Below are 23615 nucleotides of genomic sequence, written 5' to 3'. Positions count from 1 at the left end.
TCTTGTGTCGTCTCGGCACGGTGTCTTGCTGCCTCTTGTTGTGTCGTCTCGGCGCGGTGTCTTGCTGCCTCTTGTTGTGTCGTCTCGCCGCGGTGTCTTGCTGCCTCTTGTTGTGTCGTCTCGGCGCGGTGTCTTGCTGCCTCTTGTTTCGTCTCGGCGCGGTGTCTTGCTGCCTCTTGTTGTGTCGTCTTGTCGTCTTGCTACCAAACTGAAGTGAAGTGATTTTAACCCTCTGATGTTGTCTTTGATGATAGCTGCTATGATGTAGTCATTTTTCTAAGAAGGCAAACTAAAGAGAAAAAGATAAACTATGGAGAGAAAGATCCCGTTACATGGCGTCTGATGTCTGCTTCAGCTTCCGATTTGTCATGTGCTTTTGATCTTATCTATTGCAGTAATTTACGGGAAAACGATCACAAAGACTAAATGGGGCTACAACCTGAATTAACTTAAATACTGTATAGACTGGAGGTATAAACACCTTCATATTTTCCATAACTGTCTCGTTTTCCTGCTTTGACTAGGCCTTTTTTTATATTTTAGATGTGTGTCATTTGGCAACATAAAATAAAAAAAAGTCATGACACGTTTGAGGTTTGGCCCATTTTACAGTATTTTACAGCACCCATTTTACAGCACACAGCCAACACAGAGTTAGTGTCTTGGTCCTACAGCCTGAAACATAGAGATCAGACAGTTCTTATAAATATAATGTATGATCAACAGTGTGACAGAAGGTAGACTGAAGGTAATCGCTCCACCTAGTATGCAAATAGAATGTGCCAGAAGCCAATAGAAGAAGCAGTCATTCAAAACACACTAACCTCCGTTATCATAAATTGATTCAACTCAAAGATTTCCTCTTAAGTTCATACAAATTGTGGCGTTTACAGTTTGACATTGTAAGACCATTGAAAGTGCAAGTATGTTTGCTGCCTCATTGCATACACTATTAAAAGAGGAAATATGTAGTAAAAAGTACAGTATTGACACAAATACACAAATAGAAAGTTAAAAGTAAAATAGAAAGTAAAAATGGTGTTTTAAAAATGACAAATTTGTGAAGTGAACAGTGATAAATGAGTGATACTGGTCCCAAACACAAATTAACAATGTTCTACAACACAGGAGCAAAGTTTTGATAAAAGCAGCACTGCTTAAAGTACTTTTAACATGGGGGGTTAAAGACACATTGCTAACGCCACTGTTTTACCAAAGTTCTTTCTAAAATGTGAGAAAAAAAATAGTAGCTAATGCATTTATATTACTTTTAAAGATCACTTAACATGTATTAATTACAAATGTTTAGACCTTGGAATTGGAGTATAAATATGTTTAAATATCCTAAATTAATGAAACAAATTAGAGGCAGCTTACTGGCTTGTTTCTGTCAGTGGGCTAGTCTCGTAAAGTAACATTATGCCTATATAGTGTACAATAAGTACAATAATGTAACTATTGTGAAAGGCCTGTTCACACTTACCTTCTTTGCCAAAGACACTTTAACCTTTTTCTAATTAGGTCCTAATTAGGGTCAGAATAAATGAATAAGTGGCTCAGTTTTTTTACTTCGTTTAGAAGATAAAAACATTAATGAAGTAAATAATCACCAGTTCTGTACATATATAGCATAACATCAAGTTTATTTTTAACCAGTAGCTTCTGTTCACCGATAGTTAAACTGTTTATTAATCTTGCTTTGTTTTTGTATTGTTTGTCTGTTTTTACACAGCCATTTATGTCGCTGGTCGGAGCTCCACTGTTACAGTAGGCGAGGACGCTATCTTGTTCTGCCAGCTGATTGGAACAACTGAGAGACTAACACGGATTACGTGGCAAAGAAGGACACACACAAGTTCCACAAATGAGAATATTTTTGTCATCATCCCAGACGGTAAAGCAGAAAGTGTAAACGGATTTGGAGACAGAATAGAATTTGTTGGAAACACAAAAGAATATAATGGCACAGTTCGTATGAAGAACGTCACATCATTAGACCATCAAATCTACACATGCATCTTCAACATCTTCCCAAGTGGGCCTTTTGAAAAAGAAATCAATCTTAACGTATACGGTAAGAAATGTCTATTATGTTTATATAATAAATGCATTTTTAACTCTATTCATTATATTTGGCTTCACCACTGTCAACCTGTTCTCTTCTGCGCATATCCCTACATCTCAATCCAGATTTTGACGGATTGAGATGCCTCACCTCCATGGAGGCCCCACCTCACTACGTACAGGAGTTAAACACACCATTGACGTGTTATTGAGTTTATACCGCAACAGGTCAGAGCTGTGTTGATAGGATGAGAGGAATTTAAAAAGTTGCGTCAGGTTCCCAGACAGGGATTAAGGCTAATCCTGGACTACACCGCATTTTGAATTGAGTTTTTTTATTGTAAGACTAGTCTTAAACACTGTCCGGGAAACTGCCCCTTTGTCTTTTAGTATTTTGATACCATTTCACTGAAACTTTTCAGTTTAAGACTAAGCTGCTTTAGGGAGTCAGTAGATGAGTTTATTTGCAAACACAGATAGGTGTTATTCTTTAAACATACTTTTATGTTTTTTTGCAAATTAACTCTTGGGTTATGGAGGGCAGTGTACAATGGCCAGGTTACTTGTAGAGGAGAGTGTTCTCTGTGGACAGTTTACTTTCAAAAACGCCAAATTTCCCAATTTGACTGAGAAATGCAGACTGCATTGCCACACAGTAAAAAAAAAAAAGCACAAGTGTTGAATTTCCAGTGTTACTTACTCTAGAGTCACGTTGTGTTTCTTCAGAATTGTCCTGATGCTAGCGAATGATGATATAAGCAGATAATATTTAGTCACTACAGTCAGACAGAAAAAGCAGAAAGACTGTTTTTACATATTCAGATGTTTAAGTGTTAAGTTAACTATGTAAATAATGAATAAAACTCACACTGTTCCTACTGACTTCTAGTACCACCAATTTTCATGTCAAACATGTGTTTTGTCCCTCTCACTGGCCATTGTTAAAATGTCATGATTCTTCCTATGCTAGCTGCATGTAGGTGTCCATTAGGGGTGTCGCGATTCTCTAAATCCTCGATTCGATTTTATTTCCGATTTTAGGGTCACGATTCGATTCGATTTTTTTTTCTTTTTTTCTTTTTTTACAGCAGAGAGGCCTATGTCAGTTTCAGATTAGTCAGTTATTGGTTTGATTCATCAAATTTACAATATCTTATTTCAAAAGGTGGGCTTGATATAAGTGATGCAAAGTGATACATGTGATCTGTAATACACCACATTAGGCACTAATGGTCAAATTTAAATAATTTAATTAAGATATATATGTAATGCCATCTAGTGTCTTTTTTTGTTAGCAGCAGTGTGCATTATTAAAACAGCAATGTGCAACATAACAAAATAAATACTAAAAAAATATAGAAACAGTCATGTACAAAATAATAGAACAATTAGAGCCTTAACAAACTGAACTCTATCCTACTATAACAGTTAAATATGAAAAATACGAATTTTTCGGTCCCTGAGCACGACATGTTTTTTTCTTTAACAAAGATATATTATTAACTTTATCTGAGAGAAAGATGCTCCTTAAGGTACCGAAACTATTAACATATTCGAGGCTAGACAAAACAACTGTTATTTTTTATATTTTCAAGTTTTTCTTTAAGGAGATGAGAATGTCCACATTCTCTGGAGAAAGGTCGGCTACAGTGTGCTGCGCCATTTGCGTATCGCGTGCTTGCGTAGCTTAGAGGGAGGGATCGTCGATCCTCTTTTTGACTTCGAGGCTCGAGACCATGACATAATTTAGATCGATTTCGATTAAATACGGAAATCGTGACACCCCTAGTGTCCATGCATGTGCTATTGCAGCAATAAATGATAAAAAAAAATCACTGTGAAGATGCTGAATGTTAATATGCTGATAAGTAAAAATGTTTTTTCTTTCTACACAAAATATAATCAGCACAATTTTGGAGTGTTTAAACACATGTAGTTAATTTATTTGGTCGGAATCAGTTAATCAGTTGGTTAACTTAGTTAACAAAACATGTGAGGACATTGGCTCGGGTAGGAGCAAGAATGTAAAAAGGGAAAGACGATGCGCCACAATCAGGCTTATTGTTTGTTTGATCCAACAAGATCCAATAGCTGGAGCCTCTCAGGATGAGAAGGATTTAATAATAAAAGTGCTCGAACCCCATTACAACATTCCATCCCATTCCATCTCTTCCAAAAAACAATTACAATTGTAATTATGAAGTTAATAAAGGTAAGGCTATACAGAATGCCCAAATGATTAAATAGTACTGATATAAAAAAAACCTATAGAGAGTCATGACTGCCTCTACCCAGTGATATTTAAATAAACATATAATTTATAAGGGTGTTATACTTTGCTGTATAGGGAAGCACACAACATGATAAAATAGATCATGTTGAAAAGTGGATCCTCACTTCTGCTCTATAAGTGACAGATACTGTACAGCTGGGAAGTGGTCAAAGGGAAACAAAGGATAAATATAGGTTATGTTTTAAATTAAAGGTTAAAGTGAATAGCTTCTCATGTTATTAAAACAGAGCAACTCATAAAACTATTTAAAAAATGTTGTAAGTGTTGTAAGAGATATGCAGTATTTACAGCATCTTCATTACAGCACGCTGCCGTCTGTTGACTGCATTTAAGGCGAGCAAAAACAGCAGAACACTTCAGGTTTACATAGCATGTCGGATATTTACCACCCTGCCTAATCCCCAGCTCCTCTTAAAAGTACATCATTCCAGAGAACACAGTTTCACTGCTCCACAGTTCAGTGCTGGAGGATAGATTAGGCAAGGTGCCAATAAATTCATGTTTATCTTCTCCACAGAGTGCTGTTCTATTTGCATATACCAATATTTGTGTTGATTTACATATGTGTAACTGAACATTTTAATATTTTTGGCAGAAAGTCGCATTAAATATTAACTGAGTTACAGGTGTTGGACAATTATAACTGAAACTTGAGGTTTAGGCCACAATAATTAATTGTGGTGACGGACAGTTCTGGTGGAAACAGGAGAGTTGAGGTGCACATTGAATTCTGCCGTGATTTGATCAGCCGTGGTTTTATGTTTTTTGGATACAATCCGGGTTAGCCCCCAAACATCCCTTTCAGACCGCTTCCTCTTACAGAGTTCACAGTTAATCCTGTTGGATGTGGTTGGTCCTTCTTGGTGGTATGCTGACATTACCCTGGATACCGTGGCTCTTGATGCATCACAAAGACTTGCTGTCTTGGTCACAGATGCTCCAGCAAGCCGTGCACCAACAATTTGTCCTCTTTTGAACTCTGGTATGTCACTCATAATGTTGTGTGCATTGCAATATTTTGAGCAAAACTATGCTCTTACCCTGCTAATTGAACCTTCACACTCTTACTGCTCTTACTGGTGCAATGTGCATTTAATAAAGATTGGCCACCAGACTGGTCCAATTTAGCCATGAAACCTCCCACTCTAAAATGACAGGTTTCAGTTTCATTGTCCAACCCCTGTACGTATTGTGTCCTATCTGCTGTAAACCTGCTGTGAGCAAATTTATTATTATTATTTTTATTATCCATTAATTTTTTTCCTTTGCTTTCCTTTTCATGTTGCTGTGTAATGAGAGATCTGTCTTTTCTTACAGTTCCTCCTGATGTCAGTGTGTTTCCTGATGTTACTCCTGTTGTTGGTGATTCTGAAGTGATCCTAGTTTCCTGCATTGCAAGATCTCGACCTGCATCAGAAGTGACCTGGAATCTGGGTGATCTCAATAGCTCTCTGAAGATAAAGACTGATGTGTCTGCAGGTCCTAACGATTACTACACTGTCAGCAGCCGCCTGATTGGTGTACCATCCAAAGAGCTAAACGAGCAGAATGTCCAGTGTGTGGTCAATCACACCAGTCTAAAAAAGGAGATTGTTCAAAACTATGCACTCGTCATTCATTGTAAGTCACTGTCAGCAGACTGTCTGTCATTTACACACTAAGAGTTTGCAGTGTATTTTCAGTGTACGTATCAGTGAATAGTCTCTTTATATACACAGATAAACTGAAACAGTCATGCCATTGTGTCTGTCACTATTGTAAGACTGGAATGAATGAGATATTTAGGTGATTTCCAACCTTACCCACCATTGTTTATTGTTCTACAGTAAAGAGTCAGAATTACAGTGTCTACAAGGTATTGAGACACTTGCTTATTCATTGTTTCTTACAAGATTAAGGATCCTGCTTTTGTTTAAGTAACTGTACCTAACTGTACAAAAAAAGCGTTCTACTCTATTTTTGAACATTGCTGTGAGGGTTTGATTGCTTTCAGCAACAACAGTGAAATTCAGTGAGGTCAGGATACTGGATGATTACCATGCCACCTCATTCCCTCAACTCCACAACTCAAAACTCAAACCTAAAAGAATTGGATAGTGCCCCATAATTTAAGAGAACCAAATTCAACTGCTTCACAGCTCAATACCGGGGGCTTTATGACCCTCTAGCTGAAACCTGCCGTTATGTGTGGTTCCAGTAGATTAATGTTTATCTGCTCTTGAGTCGCAGTAGTTCTGATATCATGACATGAGGACATGACCTTAAATATTTTTTTGCTGACCTCATTATTGTGGTTAGGTTAGTTTTTTTTTTTCTTACGAAGGAGAGGACATTTACTTGAATAAAACAGCATTTTAATTTTTTGTTATTTATTAAGGATATTTTCAAACATTCAAATTCAAATTCTATTTTTCTAATGGTCCTAATAATTTAAAGGTCACCTTCCGTCGTTTTTTCTTTCATTTTAAAATGTCTAGTTGTGGTCTCTAGTATGAATGAATGACATGTGAGCCGTTTTTGTAAAAAAAAAAGTGCTCAGGTGTCTCTGTATAGCTCTTTTTTAATGGACTGTTTTAGGGGTGTGTCCAAAATGACCGGATTCCAGCTTTGCTCATGAATATTCATACATGCAAACAGCATGCAAATATCTCTCCTCTGATTGGCTAGGAGCACTGCGACGCCCCTCCACCGCTCTGCCGCTCACTGCCTCCCACCTCCTAACTGATGAGCGGTGATGTTGCGTCGCTTCAGCTCCGCCTCTGGGAGTTTCTCGAGCCAAGGTGGGCTGGTCTGTGAGTTTCTGCCTACGTAGGCAGAAAGATAATTCAAAATTCACCCGTTTTTCGGAGGGGGGGAGGGGGGATTTCTTTGCTTAGCTCCTGCAGACAATGGGGGCTGCAAAACAGTTTAATGTGCAGGTGTACACATTCAACTCGGAGAGACCTACTGGATTCCACAAAAAACAAGAAAAATCGGATTTTCGCGGAAGGTGAGCTTTAAAAAAATCTCAAAAGGGTGTAACTGCATTATTATTCTATTATATTATTTTTATATCACTGGCATACATTTGTCTTAAAATGACAATAATATTATTTGTTGCAATTATTTTGGGACAGTAGATTACCCAAACAAAAATAGTTATTGTGACACTTATTGTTTCAGTAATTCTCCACAAAGGTTAGACAAGCTATGTGTGTGTGCATGTGCACATCTGTGTCAGCAAAGGGCCCCTTTTAAAGAAGCTGAATGCGTTCATTAGAAGGGATGTTCACAAACATTTGCATACAGAGTGTAGGCAACAGCATATTTCTGTTTTTTTTTCCTGAGCATTTCAGCAAAAATACAGAGGAAACTCAAAAGAAGATGGTTGATAAAAATGTTTGTACCAAAGAACATACTTTGCACTAGCCTTTGCGTGTTTTCACACATATTTTTCAGCTTTGTTTTGCATGTTTGACATATTTATATAACTGTGACTTTTTTTAGTCAAATAGGCACAAAGTGCCCGCAAAGGAACAGACCCACAAACGAGAAGGACTCGTTTTTACTGCAACTCATTCAACATTCGACTGAACACTTCAACACTCATCAACTATCAAATCTAATGAGTAGTTTAAAATGACATGTTGGTGTGAACTGTTTTCAGACCTGTTAAATTGCTATTTACTAAGCAACTGTATCTTTTTGTTCTTTCTTCAGATCCTCCCCAGATTGTGTATATTACTTCAGTTAATCCTCCCACAAGTCATCAAGAATTCCTTTGTATAGCAGATGCCAATCCAAAACCAACGCTGTACATCTGGAGCAGGTAATTAACCTTTTCATGTGGTGGGTGCAGCTGCAGTTACAGAATATCAGTTTACCAAGAAAAGGCAAACGGGGCACCTGCCTATATCTTAACTTTCAGATGCTTCTGGTTTCTGGTTCACAAATAGAGAAGGACAGCTTTATTTAACCTGTTTTGCTTCCCTCTATGGTTCTTACTGCTGTGAGTATTTACAGTAAATAGAACTAGAAGTTTGTTGCCGTGTGTAAGTAGTAAACATTTCAGTAGAAGTCAGTTGCTTTAAACACTTACAGTCCCTGACTTTGTTACACCCTGATCTTTTTAATCGTTAACTACATGCAAAGCAGTGCAAACTGGCACAGTGTGTTCCTTAGTTACAGCAGCAGGGGATAAAAGCCAGGAATTACCATTAGTTCCAGCTGCTTAAGAGATTAACTGTGCCATGTCTGCAGCGTCACCTGGCAACCAAACCAACCCAACCATTTAATGTCCTAAAAAGTTCTGTATCTTCCTGTTTTTAGGTGAGGAGCTTCATTACTAGAGCTGTATTAATCAAAATGCAGGGGTGATAGCGTTCCGGCGCCGCGCCGGAAATCCGGCGTAGCGTGGCTCTATAAAAATATATATATATATATATAAATAAAATAAATAAATAGAGCCGGTTCAGGTATTAAGTCCCGCCTCTCAGTAGAAACAGCCAATCAGCTTGCTGTTTTTTTTTTTTTTGCGGAGGAGCGGGGGAAGCCCCTCCCTTGCTGTGAGATTTAGCAGCGGGATCGGACGCAGCAGCTTCAGCTGATTTAAAAACAGATCTGGATATACGGAGATTTTTCTCAAAAAAAGATAACGGTAGGCTAAACACGTAAACTGTGATGATATGTTTCTGATAGCTGGTTAAAAATACACTTCTTGTATCAGCACACAGATTAAACCCACTGTGATTAATAAACTGCAGCTGTGTTAGTGAGTTAGCTTGATAGGGAGTCAAGGTTTTAGAAAATAAATAAACTATATATGTAATGTTCAACTTGCCCTGTACCTGATCAGCTAATCACTATTTCACATATTTCACTGTCGTTATTAGTTTAGGATTACAGGAGAAAATGAATATAGCTAATTAGCTAGAAGCCAGATGTAGTGGATAGTCAGAATTTAGTACAGTACTTTATGTTTGTAGTTTAAAGCAGTTTCTTAACCCTGATCACTGAACTAAAATTGTGTTTTCCACAATTCCACAATCATTTCACCTAGATTTTCACCTGATCTTGATTTTCACCTAGAGTGACAGCTGTCACAGTGAAAATGAAGCGGAGTTATGAAAGTGGTTGTGCTAAACGAAAGAAACGGGCAGAGAGCAAAAGAATCGCAGATGCACTGCCAAAATTCACCTCCTTTTTTACACCTCCTGAACCGATCAGTGTTTTTGGGGCCGATTCCGATCGCCGGTCGTCTTTCACCACGATGGGCCGATCGCCGATACCGATCTTGGGCGGGGCCAAATGCCACATTAATGCCACACAGGTGCCTGGCAAACCTGGCTGGTACAGATTCCCCTAATTACATCCACACCAAAGCAAACACTGGTAATTTACGCTGCTAATAAATAAACATGAATGTTAGTGACCAAAATTTTAGGAGAGATATAAGTTCTGTGTAAATATTTATAAGACAATACCTGACAAAATCAGTTTTAATGACGTTAAATAAACATCACTGTGACAGCGCTAGTCGCAGTTTCACCGCAGTAAAGGACGAGGAGGTGAATCACTTATCTAACCAGCCTTTACTGATTTCTGCTCCAATAATGCTTTCAATAACCTCCAATAGCCTTTAATAGTCTTCAGTAGCCTTCAACAGTCTAACCTTGCAGCCGTGGTGTGTCCACTAAACTCCGTAGTTATAAACATCATGAGGTTAGCAGCGCGCTAACTGACCTGTTTATAATGTAATCCGAGCAATGACTCCGTGACAACTGCTGCTGTTAGCTGCTTTGGCTGAAAGGTGAACTGTAGAGAGCTGTATTATCCGTTTTTAAAACCTTTTCCTACACAGATGAACTTAAAAAAAAACGTGTAAAAAAAAAAACGCTCCAGACTGGCTGAGCTGAGCTCTGTAGCCCGTGGCTGGGCTGTAGCTGTGACTGAGTAAAGACAGCGGGGGCTTGTGCTGCTGCAGCTCCCACTAGTGGTTGGATGAGGAACTGCAGCTTCTTGTAAGAGAGCAGTTTCACCGGTTTCACCAGTTTCATCCACACACAGCTCTGATAAACTGCTTAACCCTAAACTCCTGAATCAGATCGGCTAAAATCATAAGAATATCTGCAGAACAGTGTTAATATGCAGTAGAATATACAGAACAGTGTTAATATGCAGAAGAATATACAGAACAGTGTTAATATGCAGAAGAATATGCAGAACAGTGTTAATATGCAGAAGAATATGCAGGATCAGGGTTGAGAAACACTGCTGTAATGTGACTTCTGTTCATTTGTAGTTCACAGTAAGACCACATGTCCTGACGTTTATAAAAATCTCTATGAAACATAAAGTTACATTATTTTACACAAGGACACCATCTTAAGAAGAGCTCTCAGTAGAAAAAGAAAAAATAAAAGTGCACTTTTTTTTACAAGAGTGGAGAAAATGTAAATATGAAAATGAAAACGTTATCTAAAATGTGTCACTTGACAATAAGGTTATACACAGACTATTAAATGTTTGAATAATGTGTCAACATTTATGCCTATGTTACGTCACATATGCAGTCTGTTGTCCCTCCCCAACAACCCCCCCCCCCCCCCCTTCCTCACCCTGTTGGAACAGGAAAAAAAAGTTCAGGCTCAGGATTTTTTTTCACTATCACCCCTGAAAATGTCTCCCAATTCAGTGCCTCAATAATAACAGTTTTTTTATTTCATAAGATAAAAAAAGACCAGACGCATTTCTGAATAATGATACTAAGTTCTAAAGTAAATCAAATAATTCAATGAGCAGCTCATTCATGTTTTTTTTTTCTACTCTGGGCACATGACAGTAAATATTTTAGGGTCAAATCTGGAGTAATGTAAATGATGCAAAATAGTTAAAAGGAACAAGTTTTATATCCTGATGCTCTCAGGATGTTCAGTATATGTCACGTAGGATGTTCATAAGTTAAGATGAAGGATAGAGTGCAACCAATTTACAGTATCACAATATCAAAAATTTGTCCCACCGCTAGTTTGATTACTCGTCCCACCCAAAAGATCACATTTTCTTCTGATAAAACATGATTTGATATATTGTTGATTGGTATTGTTTAAAATGTGATAAGGAGTATTAACATTTAATATTTTGACACAGGGTGAACAAGACTCTTACTGGCAGAGTTGATGTTGATAGGCTGGAAATTCCACTAAACTCTGACAGCAACGGCTTGTATAAGTGTAACGCTTCAAACCAGTATGGTAATGGAGTAGGAACTCTACGCATGCAGATTTCCACTGGTAAGTTTTTGTATACATAAATATTTAGTAGTTTATATACTGTGTACAGTACTGTGCAGAAGTTTTAGACACCTGAGACTGTGAAATATTGTTTATTAAGAGGAATAAACAGTAGATATTAGGGGTGAGACGAGATCTCGTGGCACAAGATCTCGCACTATTAAAACGGACGATATTTCTTGCCAGGCTTAAACCTGTCTTGCGGGGCCAAAAACAGTTAAGTGTGGACTTTTTAAGCGGGATCTGGCAACCCAGTAGCGATAGCAGTGAGTGTGGTGGCTGAGCAGTGAGAGCAGCTCTCAGCAGAAGAGGAAAATTCAGGCATTTGCATAAAAGATGCTTCTGCTTCTTTTAAGTTGTATGTCTGGCTGCATTTTGGCTCCAGTGGAAACAATAAACGGTAACAGAGTGACCAACAAGACACAAACCATATATAAATACTGTAAGTAAATCAAACACGTGACTGATTCATAGGCAGTTGTACTAATCCCTTAGCTCTGTACTGTTTTAAAAAAAAATGGTCTGTCTCTGTTTGCACTTCAAGCATAGTCTTAATATGACTGGTTATGGTTCTGCGTAGTTAAATTACAAGAGATTTAGGAGGAAAAAAAACAAACCATAGGATTAATATGACTGGTTGTGGTTTGCACTTATTGTTTGCACTATATAAGACCTAGAAAAGTTTTATTTTTTATTCTTATTTCTGTTTCTTATAGAATCAATGTGTGAGAGAAACCAGTGTGTTAAGTGTGCGTTATATGATTTTGTCAAATAAAACTCCAGTTTTCATTTTTGACGTTTTCTTTAAAATGTTATTTTTAAATCTCGTCTCGTTCTCAAACAAACCCAATATCGTGTCTCGTCTCGTGATATTAGTGTCTCGTCACACCCCTAGTAGATATAACTACATAAATATTTAAATGATATAAACAAAAATATAATTGGTGGGTTATTTTTATAACAAGCATAATGAATAGTTTGTTTCCCTTTCCACTTAGACTGTACCACCTGTTGGACGTCTTGCATCATTTGCATCTTTGTAAATGTTACTGCTCCTTTTTTAATATGGAAATGTTTCTCATCTGAAACATGCACCAAACGTATTTCAGATCTGAGAAAAAGAATTTTGTAAGTATTCTTTTGTGATATATACTGACTTTTTACAGCTGTTTTGTTCATGTTTTGAGTCCTAATGTACTGATTAATCATCTCAAATATTTTGAAAAAGTTCCCGATATTATTTAATATAATAAAATATTATTATTTTATATTAAGACCCAACAATTAAAGGATTTATCACTAATTAAAATGTATCCTTTTTAGGCCTACTTCACATGATCCTGTGTCTACTGATTCACCTACACACAACAGAGAACTAAACCGCATTGACAGTGGTGAAAGAGGAGCAGAATAGGAGTGAAGAAGTTCTGGGAACAATATCAGAGAAAATCATTGGAAAGCTGTGGAACATCCACACTTTAATGGAGAGGTTAGACAAGCAAATGAAGGAGAACGTTATGAGTCACATTAGGAGACGTCTGATAAAAAGATCTGAGATCAGCCCCGTCATCATTTTTCATCCCAGGTCTGTTGATCAGAGTCACCAGTTACACCTAAATGAGATCAGCGGATGTTTTTCCCTCTCCGACAGGATCATACCTTGCCGTGGTGGGGAGGCTTCAAACCCTTTATATATGAGGGCAAACTAAATGATCCTACAGAATTTAGTTAATATGAAGTTTAATTTCTGTTTAAATTATTTGGACCTCCACACCACGGACAACCACATCGGAATAAATAATAGAAGCAACAACACCACAGGCTTAAACATTGGAATAAATTAGAGAATGGAATAAGGGCGTTTTCACACCAGCACTATTTGGTCCGGTTAAAACGAACTCTGGTCCGTTTGTAACTTTAGTGCAGTTCGATTGAGCAGGTGTGAAAACGGTGATCGCGCTCGGGTGCGGATCAAAAGAACCGGACCGAGAGCAGCTAGGGGAGGTGGTCTCGGTCCGGTACCAAACGAACTCTGGAGCGGTTCGCTTGTGGTGAGAACGTGATCCGGTCTCGATCGGATCCAGCTATTAAGTATAAGCCATTTATTTGAGCTAAACGGCTGATAAAGCAAGCACAGTTTAAACTGATATATTAGCCAGATAACGCTAATTTAATTACCACAGCTGTGAACAAATGCTGTGTCCGTGCACGCGCCGTCTGCGCTGCGTTCACTGCTCACAGCTGTGTGACTTTATTATGTATAAATCTGCGCTGCACGTAGAAACATTGTGAAAGCGCAGCGTATCAGCGTTCAGTGTTAAAGCACAGATATTTGCGCTGGAACACAAAATCTTCTTGCTGTATTTACTTTTTCGTATATTTATATTTAACGTACTCCCGTGTCAGACAGCTCTGACCAATCAAAGGACACAGGCTGCTCGCGTGGTTTATTGGTGTGCATTTTGGTGCGTTTACATTTATGACTATTTGTAACCAGACAGAACAGAGCGAGAAAACGCTCCAAGTAAACAAACTCATTAACAGATTCGGACCAGAGAAACAAACAGGTTTGAAAACGCCCTAAAACAAATCCAGTAATCCTCTGCTCTGTGAAATGAAAAGCCTGTTGTTGCTGTTGACCCTGAGCATACTGATTTAAAAACACATGACTAGCATCTGACTACATCCTTCCACCCAACTGTAGCATGGGACCCAGTATGTGTTGATCACATGTTGTGTAACCTCATGCTTACACTGTTTTATTTGTGATCTCACTCACAGTCACACAACTCACAAGTGTTTCTTCAACACTTTACAAACTTCTATCCCATGATTTTTGGCATGACTCTGTATATTTTCATATAGTTTCATTCAATGGTGAGGCACTGCGGCATGGCAGAATGCAGATTTAACTTAAATATGTTAGCTCTCAAATGGATAAAAAAAACTAATCTCTTCCCTGATAGCAGCTATAATTTTGATTAAGATTTTTTTTTGTAAGACCAGTCTTCATCTGTGTTTTATCAGTTTAGATTACTTAGAATGTGAGTCAGCACTAAGAGATCCAGCCTCTTAAATTTAATTAGGGAGACATTTCCTGGGCAGAGAGATGCTCATTCAGCTTACAGTATAGACCAGGGGGGGCCAAACTCTGGCCATCTGGCCAAATTTTAATTTCCCAACAGTATAATACTTATAAATACATTTTTAGTGGCCCAACGTTTTTCCTTTCACCTAAAGGTGGTGGTGGTAAAGGCTGTGTTGTTTTAAGTTAAGACCTATCTGGACTGGATTATTTTTTTAGGGGGACGTCTGTGAAAAACATTTCACACTTGCAACTGGACTGAAATTAAAACGACAGGAGGATCAGTTATTTTTTATTTTTTTTTTTGGCCTTCTCAAACATGTGACATAACGTTAGTAGCCTCACATTTCCACTCGCTGTTGTGTTTACGTGGATCTCTGTGAAACCGCGCACCCAGAGTGTTATTACGGTGTGTGGCAGTGGACAAATAGCTATTTTTTTTTAACACCAGGAGACGAAAGTCAGAGATGTGCGTTTGGACGGGAATAAAATCTTTGGAGGATCACAGAGTTCAGCGAAAAGCAGTAGGTAATTCAGCCTGTAATCCGCACCCCCATCTCCCCCTTAAAAGAGAAAATTACCCCAGGACCCCCTGAGAAACTAATCCCAGCTGGATAGGACTTTAGCTAAACTTAGACATAACAAAAGCTGAATGGTGAGGACCAGTGATTTTAAGAGGGATATTTTTAAATTATTAAATGGCTTATGTAAGAGCTTAATTGAAGTGTCCAGTGCCGTTTTCCCAAGAGGAAGCATGACTTAATGAGCAATTTGCCTGTACCAAAATAGCATAAAGAGAACTGAGTGAGTAATCACATACATCAAGAAACTACTGAGCAATTGGAATGCTTTTAATAGTTTTCTCATTTGTTTGCAGTAAAAATAGGAATGTGATTAATACTGCCCAGCTGCTAGTTATTGAGAGAGGTTTGACTTCTAACATGAATATTCTGGCCCCTTTGAAAAAAGTTTGGACACCCCTGCAATCAGTGTTTGTGCACACCACTCTACATAAATGCATTTTTCCACTGTACTTAAGTTGCACCCATTGCTGACACAGATGGACAGATGGTCAGATGGTCTAAGTGTAATTTGTCATTTTTAAGCTATATCCATCATTATCGTTTCCTCTGCACCTTCTTTATGGGTCAGGTTCTAGAGCCTTCTTTAAATCACAGGGCACAGGGCAGGAATACCCCCTAGACAGGATGCCAGTCCATCACAAAATATCATGTACAATCATTTCCTCACACCTAGGGTGCAGTTTTGCAAGGCCAGTTCACCTAAAACATGTAGTTTTGAGAGGTGAGAGGAAACTGGAGACCCCAAAGGAAACACACCATATTCCTGACAGTGTGACTGGAGCAGGGTTCTAACCCACAGCCCCAGACCCCTAGAGCTGTGCAACACATGCAGTAGCATCAGAGAGCCCATCCATATCTTTAAATATGTTTAATATGGTTTTCTAATCTCTTGTCCGAATGTTCGGATGTATGTTTTGAACCAGTTCCCTTCTAGAGATATCAGACTTCTTGTTTATTTGGTAGATTGATAGTCACATTTTTTTCTTGCAGTGGTCTAGGTTTCAACTTAGTGAAGGACAAATTGCTGATTTATCAACAAGCTAGTTTATAAGTAGTTTTCATGTTAATTGTGAACATAAGGAAAGGTGAGGGTGAAAATATCGATTTTCCTCTCTAGATCTGTGTAGATGTCTGAACAGTGAATCATCTGGTCATCAAGTCATTGCGATGTGCGCATGTGCAATAGTTACATCGCAGGAGGTGCAATGTCACCTAAGGCAATAAATCAAACACATCTTGATGCAGTGTTTTGATTTTTGGCACAAGAAGTAGATACACAGCGCTGTCTCTGTGTCTGTGTGAGTGACAGGCTGCTGCTCCCTTAGAAGCGTAAGAGGGGGCGAGCAGGAGTAAACACAAGGTAACCGCATGGCCTCCATCCACATGGGCAAGTGCTTTTTAACATGGACACGTGTCGAAAGCTGTGCACCTCAGTCCAGCACAGATTTGCGCAGATATTTCCAGTTACAGCTGTATTCACACTTTTAATCTTAGAAATGCTTATAATCTTATTTACCTTTTAAAAAGCCAATTAAATGCCTGATTAAAGGACGATTATTGTTGTTTTGCTGTTTTCCTGGGGTTTGGGGCTGGTGACGTCATGGGCCCTGCATTGTTTAATTTCACGATGTATATATTGTCCAAAAAAAAAAAAAACATTTGCAAGGTATTTTTTTTCAATATCGTGCAGCCCTAATACCAAGGTTCTAAATTTAACCATGTCTAATCTAACACTGATCAGTGCTTCTAATAACACCATGAACGTATGTGAGAGGAGGATGTGCAACAGAGCAGCGCCTTTTGTCTAGAAATGGAAGACAAGCTTTTAGTGTGAAACTTGCCCTGACACTTTTAACGACCAGCCTGAAAACAAAGCTCAAAATACATTGATAACTGGACAAACCAAACCAAGTAAAGCAGATCCAAACCAACTTATTTAGACTTTTTTATCTTATACCCTGCGCAAAGCAGAGTTGCGATGCTTATTGCTCTCTTACAACCCCAACATTCTATTTTAACGATTTGCACCAGGGTTGTTAAAATAGGGACTGAATTTTAATATCTATGGGCTGATGGGCGTGGCAGTAAGGAAGTGAGGTGTGTTTAGGTAAACTTCTGGTGTATTGCTATCTTGGCAGCAGAAAACACAGGTGAGCCACTCACTGATTAAAACCCTGACAACAGTCAGCCATCAGATGTTCACTGCTACATATTTTTATAAATATAATAATTATATGACAATCAATAAAATAAGTCTGCAGTACATATAAATCTACGTTATATGTCCAAACCTAAGATTAAGAGCTTTTCTAGTCCCTGTAGAGAAGTTCTGTAAATAGAATAGGTCTATTCGAAAGGAAAGGATGTTTTTCCAGGTCATCAAAGGAGCATTGAGCTGTGGAGCAGTGGAACTGTGTTTTCTGAAATGATGGTGCTCCATCCAAAACTATAGGGATGAGGGGTGGTGGTGATCATTCAAGATTCCGGACTTCACTAGTACTTTGAAGCTAATCCAATCCTCACAGCAATTCTCCACAATCTAGCAGAAAGATCTCAGTGGACAATCGAGAGGGAGTTACTCCAACAAAAGCAGCATAGATTCTTTTTAAAACTTGTGTCCAAAAGGAAAAATGAATTAGCAGGTCTCCCAATGCATGTGTCCATATAGTGTCTCAAGTCACTAGGCTTAATTTGTCATTTCTATCATATGTTAGTAGACTTTGGAACATAGAGCTGCACAACACAGCAGTTTCTGTGTCGGGAGAATACAGTTTCATTTACTGTGCGTGAGGTATCTACAGTACACGTTTCCTGAAAATGAGATGTGTCTGATTGAGATAAGTGTGTGTGCACGAGTCAGTTAATTCCCTGTGTAAGGATTAGTTAATTCTCTGTGTGTTGAGAAGTCTAATGATTTGGGGGTAGAAACTGCTGCAGAGTCGGGTCGATTGATTGAGCTGTCCACAATGGGGGTGACTTTGCAGATGCAGCATACGGGGCCCTTTTTTAGCCAACTATAGTCAGCACATTTACTTTGCACTGTGCTGCTTGATTTCGAGCGTGTCAGTGAAAAAGGACGCGTTGTGTGAATAAAAATGCGCAAAAGGCATGTACCAATTGTCTTAATTCAAGCATGTTTTTTTTGTGCATAATGTGAAATAGCAAGAGTTCTGACAAACTTTGATATTCTGCAGTATTCAGATTATTAAATGAATGAAAATGCACTTGCATTGCTTCATGAAGGAGAGACCCCAATATTCCCTGTTCTACTCAGCTGTCCTCACAGTTGGCTGTAGGTCTTGTGGTTTGAGATGCAATTCCCGAACACCACATTGATGCAGCTGGACAGCATACTGTCTATCTTAATTCTATGACTGTATTTAGAAACACCAAACAGCCTGTGCAATGCTGTTTGGGCCTGCTCTAAGTTGAATGCAATAAAATGAAAATAATAAAAAAAAAATAGAGATTATTATATATTGCTAAATATAAAAAATATGTATATGTAAAATATATAATGAATTAAATTATTATACTGCGTTTTAGGCTGTGGCTAGTAGTATAATTTAGCTGTTAAAATACTTTACATAGTAAGCCAGTGACAAAGTCGTTATGTTAAGTCGGTTTGTTTTGTTGTGCAGGTGTGGCGTCATGCTGTATGGCTTACAGTATTTTCTCATGTTGGCAAAACAGCTGCTGTGTATGGTGTGTAAACAGCTCGCTTCATTTCACTAGATGTGAAATGCAATTGATTATGCACTACCTAACCCAGGAAGTGAAACAACAGACTTGAGCTCCTCCCTTTTCTGTATAAACTGCAGATCAGCTAGAGGACTTGTATTTTGACATGTAAGGGTCATTGTCAAAATACTGTGCCTTTCGACACTCAAAGATTTTGACCTTTTGTTACTATTTATCATATTTATAAGACACCAGATTACACAGAAATCATATTTTTCTAGCTAAATCTCTTTATACTTTCACTTGCATGCATTTGGCACGCTGAAAAAGGCAGGTCCGCTTCCTCTGCTGAGAAGCCCAGAAGCACTGCGCCATTAAAATACCAATCCGCCAAAGTCAAAACACACCTGGCTCTTAAAGAGAATTGTAAGTGATAGGCTGATTGGTTTATTAGACATTACACTCAAACAGACCCATGTCTTTCAAGAGAATTAGAATATGCCTATTGCGCTGTCATGCAAAGCATACTTTTTGTGTCTTCACGATGCCAAAGACACACTGACACGCCCTAAAAGAAGCTGCACGGTTGACGACTTGTCTGTAGATTGCAAAAATAGGGCCCTTTCTTTTTTGTGTGTTTAAAATGATATTTTTTTCACAGCTAGCAGTTGAATGAGGAAGGAAACCAGGCAACTAAACATTTGCATTACCAGCTAGAAAACACATTTTAAACAGCCTAGCCCTCAAAACACCCTAAAGTACTTGTAGTTTTTTCATCACAGGGTGTTTGTCAAAGTTCTGATAGCTGAGCTGGTGGATCGGCTTGCAGTTTTTTTTCGGCGGGTGCCCTTGAATGTGAGACACTGAATACCATCATAAGGCCATCAAGTTCATATTTTGGTTTTTAAATAGAATCTGCAGACATTTATCATAACAATCCACAAGGCTGGAAAAACACAGCATCTGTCTCTGTCCTTAGTGCTGTTCGTCAGAAAATAGACTGACTCACTGCTGATGCACTGCTGACGCACTTAGATGGAGAAAGGAACAAGCAATCTAATTCTTTTGTAGATTGGCTTACATAAGCTACACAGTGATGGATATATTCAGGGCAACAGCCAATAAGATTCCAAATTACTATCAGTTATATTATTACTGCACATTTCACAGAGCAGAGCACAGGAATATATCTCTAAAGCATTGTAAACATCAGTGTCCCTTTCTAATCCTGTTTTTTATGTCTTGTTGAAGTGTTTTAATGTGTAGCTTCTACTAGATAATTGTGCACTTGTCTTTAAATAAGACTGTTTATTCTTGGACCACCTTATAAAACAGCCTAACAGAGCTGGTGTCTCTGAGTACCTGACCAGTCTTGTTTAAACAGTTTCCCAACCCTGGTCCTGGAGGTACTCTGCCCTGCACATTGTAGTAGATTACTGCTTTAACATTTTCACTGCAGCTCAGAAATGGCTTGTAAATAAACTAATTAGTTCAATCACGTGTGTTGGAAGGGTGGCCCCAGGTCCAGGTTTCAGAAATACTAGCTACTTTCAAAATCTTAGGCTGCTGTCATAGTGCATGGCTAAGCACTATACTGTTTGTGCATGCAGTTTGCTGTGCTGAGTGTCTCTGATTGAGTGATGCATTTTTTGCCTGTGTGAAAACAAACCAAACCGGGGAGAAACACCCTGTTTTAATTTATATTTATTGTATAGGAAGTTTTTTTTTTTTTTTAACTGGTATGCCCTATTTACTAGTGTTAATAGATCAATAGTCAAGATTGAAAAATCACGTGTTTAGTTTGGGATAGAACAATGCTTTCTTTTTAAGCCTTTCGATCTGCCTCTGGTTCCCATGATGAATACAGTGAGCATTTATCTCTAAGATCTCTTAGATACACAATATATCTAATCAAGCTCAAGTACTCACACATTACAGATTGTTCTCGGTACAATAGTGGCACTTGGACATTTAGGTTTTGGTAGTAAAATACTAAACAAATATAAACCTAGTATTCAGCCCACAGTGATTAGCTGCTGTTAGAATAGACAAGTATATTCAAAAGCAAAAATGGCGTCACTTTGTAGCAGCTTTATCTTTTGAGAGGACTGGTGTACGTGAACTGATGTAGATGTTAGGAAACAGGAGAGTGAAAACAGGAAGACTCATCCTGAGAAATAAAATGAGAGGTGTATGATCTAGTAAAGCCTGTTAGTAAAGCCTGTTTAACTGTAATTGAAGAAGAAGTTTATGCTGATATGGCATGCGAAATCTGATCTTGAAGCTTTTCTGAGAAACATTAAGATTCTCATCGAACTGCCGGGAAAGCTTGTGTGTTTCAAAGTTTAGAAATACACTAAAATTATTTATCATCATTTTTGGAGCATTAAACCTTAAACTTACCCTAGCATTAAAAAAAATATGTATCTTCATTTTTGGAGCATTAAACCTTAAACTTACCCTAGCATTAAAAAAAATATGTATCTTCATTTTTGGAGCATTAAACCTTAACCTTACCCTAGCATTAAAAAAAAATATTTATCTTCATTTTTGGAGCATTAAACCTTAAACACCCCCAAACTGTGGAGGGTGATTCATAAAGATTACCACAGATTATCCATGATCTGTTACACTACCAATATTTATACTTTATTATAATAGTTAATTTCAGTCTTTCTACCTGAAGTTTCTTTAAACTATAAAAAATATTATACTGCATTATACAGAATGTTTGCCCTGAATAAACTGTATTTCTACAAGTCACCCTTAACCTCACTGTGTCAAGTGTGTTCATTCTTGCCACACTTGCTCAGGAGATTTCTCATGCATTTTTTAGGATTTATGTCCAAGTCTGGCTGTAATCTGTGAACTTGAACATGTTTTCATTATACAAGTTTTACTTTTTAAACAGAATTTCCTAACTTTGACATTTCCTTGCAGTGGGATTGATTTAATTTAAAGCTGTTTTTAAAAAAAAGGCTTATGACCCTTGATCTATCTGGGAACCATTAAAATTCTCATAGAACTGCTGGTTAGTCACTGCTGGTCAGTCTCTCACAGTCAGAGCCCACCCACATCGCTCCAGGACCACACTGCAGATCAACTGTCCATGCCCACAGCCGCCGCTGACTGACCCCGCCCCCTATTTACAGAGCAGGATGTAAATGTAAATGTGTCTTCATTGTGACACGAAAAGAAATAACTGAATTTAACTCTCACACAGTCTCAGTCAGTCATTTACCTCGATCACCACGTAGCCTTTCTGTAAAAAGCATAACATGTAGATAGCTAGCTCATCATTGAACAATTAGTCTTTTAATAGGTTTAAAAATAAAGAAAACTAAAAAAAAAAACTTAAAATAAACAAAAACTGAACTGCTGCTCTTATTTTTTTGCTCAACGTGGCAAAAAACTGATTTATGTAATTTACGTAAAAATGAAGTTATTTTGAGACGTGACTGCCTATTTAAAAGCAGCAGAAGTTGATCATTTGTTAGAGTTCATTTGTTACATTTTTTAACATATTTAGGGTGTTTTACTCCATTTTTTTTCTCTCCCACAACGTGAATCCTTTACAGCTTCAAAAACATGTATTATGCAAATTAGGCAATTGCGTTATTTAGCGACTTTTAGGACAGCCAACAGCTACTTTCCTTACTGAGGGGTTGGCAACAATATACATAATGCAGCTTTACATGAATCTCGTAATGACGAGACATAAGCAATAAACAAAATAAAAACACAAAACTCCTAGACAAATTACTGTCCTGGTCAGGCACTCAGAGTTAAAATTTGACCAAAAATTAAATGAACATTTTTTTCTTATATTTATTTATTTATTACTTGTCAATTATCATGAGTAAACCTCCGTTAAAACTTTTGATCACACAAATGATTCATTATGTTTTATATGCATTAAGTGAAGAAATATTTATTTTTGGATTGTTAAACATGGCAAAACGTTGGTCAAGTTAACCTGCGAATATTACCACTGTTCTTATGAGTTCTGTTTAACTGATTAAGGTCTGCAAGTCTGAATAATGTAGCTCAATAATGTTTTTCAGAACATTGGGTATTGTGTAAAATGCATACATGTTGGGATTTTTTTTGCTTTCATAATACTTGTTTTGTAAATCAATGTTTTTCCTATTTTTAAATTGTCTTCACTGTATTTTTGCATTATAATAAAGTATCATTATAGTCAGTATATGTGATTCTTTTTTGCTGAGTTGACTGTAGGTTATAGAAGTAGAATGAGTTGTTTGTCTTCATGTACTTATTAGGTGTGTTTGCAGTTTAGTTTACCGCACTTGTCTTTGCATACCTTGCTTTTCGTGCAGTTGTGTTAGTAAAATATTTTATGCATGTTAGAATTGTGGGATATGAGATATTGGAAGATGAGTGTTGACGAATCAGCATATGTGCATGATTTAAACACAAGTGTTGGGACAGATGCTGTGGACTAAATGTTTAAGTGGGGTTGGGACTTTAATAAATGCAGGGGATTTTTTTTACTGCTGTGTAATGTGTCTGAGAATATTTGGTTTGTGGTGTATGAGAACATATTCTGGGAACGTTTATGAGGTCAGAAAATGAGCTCACATGAAATGTTCATCAGAACTGCTATATATGGATTG

The 23615-nt window shown here is 37.8% G+C and overlaps 1 protein-coding gene and 1 long non-coding RNA gene across 2 annotated transcripts in view; one reads left to right on the top strand and one right to left on the bottom strand.

Moving 5' to 3' along the window:
• Window positions 1-23615, top strand: part of LOC111194881 (nectin-1) — a 29455-nt gene that overhangs the window by 5530 nt on the left and 310 nt on the right. The window contains exons 2-7 of the mRNA XM_049485310.1: window positions 1733-2074; window positions 5675-5977; window positions 8057-8165; window positions 11486-11628; window positions 12627-12756; window positions 12952-23615. The exon at window positions 12952-23615 is cut by the window's right edge and continues 310 nt beyond it. Coding sequence (XP_049341267.1) covers window positions 1733-2074; window positions 5675-5977; window positions 8057-8165; window positions 11486-11628; window positions 12627-12756; window positions 12952-13042 — 1118 coding nt within the window. The 3' untranslated portion in view covers window positions 13043-23615. The remainder of the gene's footprint in view (window positions 1-1732; window positions 2075-5674; window positions 5978-8056; window positions 8166-11485; window positions 11629-12626; window positions 12757-12951) is intronic.
• The window catches only part of LOC125805023 (uncharacterized), a 76330-nt gene continuing 73968 nt past the window's right edge, over window positions 21254-23615 (bottom strand). Inside the window, exons 2-3 of the long non-coding RNA XR_007441296.1 lie at window positions 21491-21542; window positions 21254-21376 (exon numbers count right to left, since the gene is read on the bottom strand). This is a non-coding gene — a long non-coding RNA (uncharacterized LOC125805023). The remainder of the gene's footprint in view (window positions 21377-21490; window positions 21543-23615) is intronic.

The sequence above is a fragment of the Astyanax mexicanus genome, chromosome 11, assembly GCF_023375975.1.
Source record: "Astyanax mexicanus isolate ESR-SI-001 chromosome 11, AstMex3_surface, whole genome shotgun sequence".
Lineage (NCBI taxonomy): Eukaryota > Metazoa > Chordata > Actinopteri > Characiformes > Acestrorhamphidae > Astyanax > Astyanax mexicanus.
Note: the sequence above shows the minus strand (reverse complement) of the source record. Positions and strands in the feature narration are given on the sequence as shown.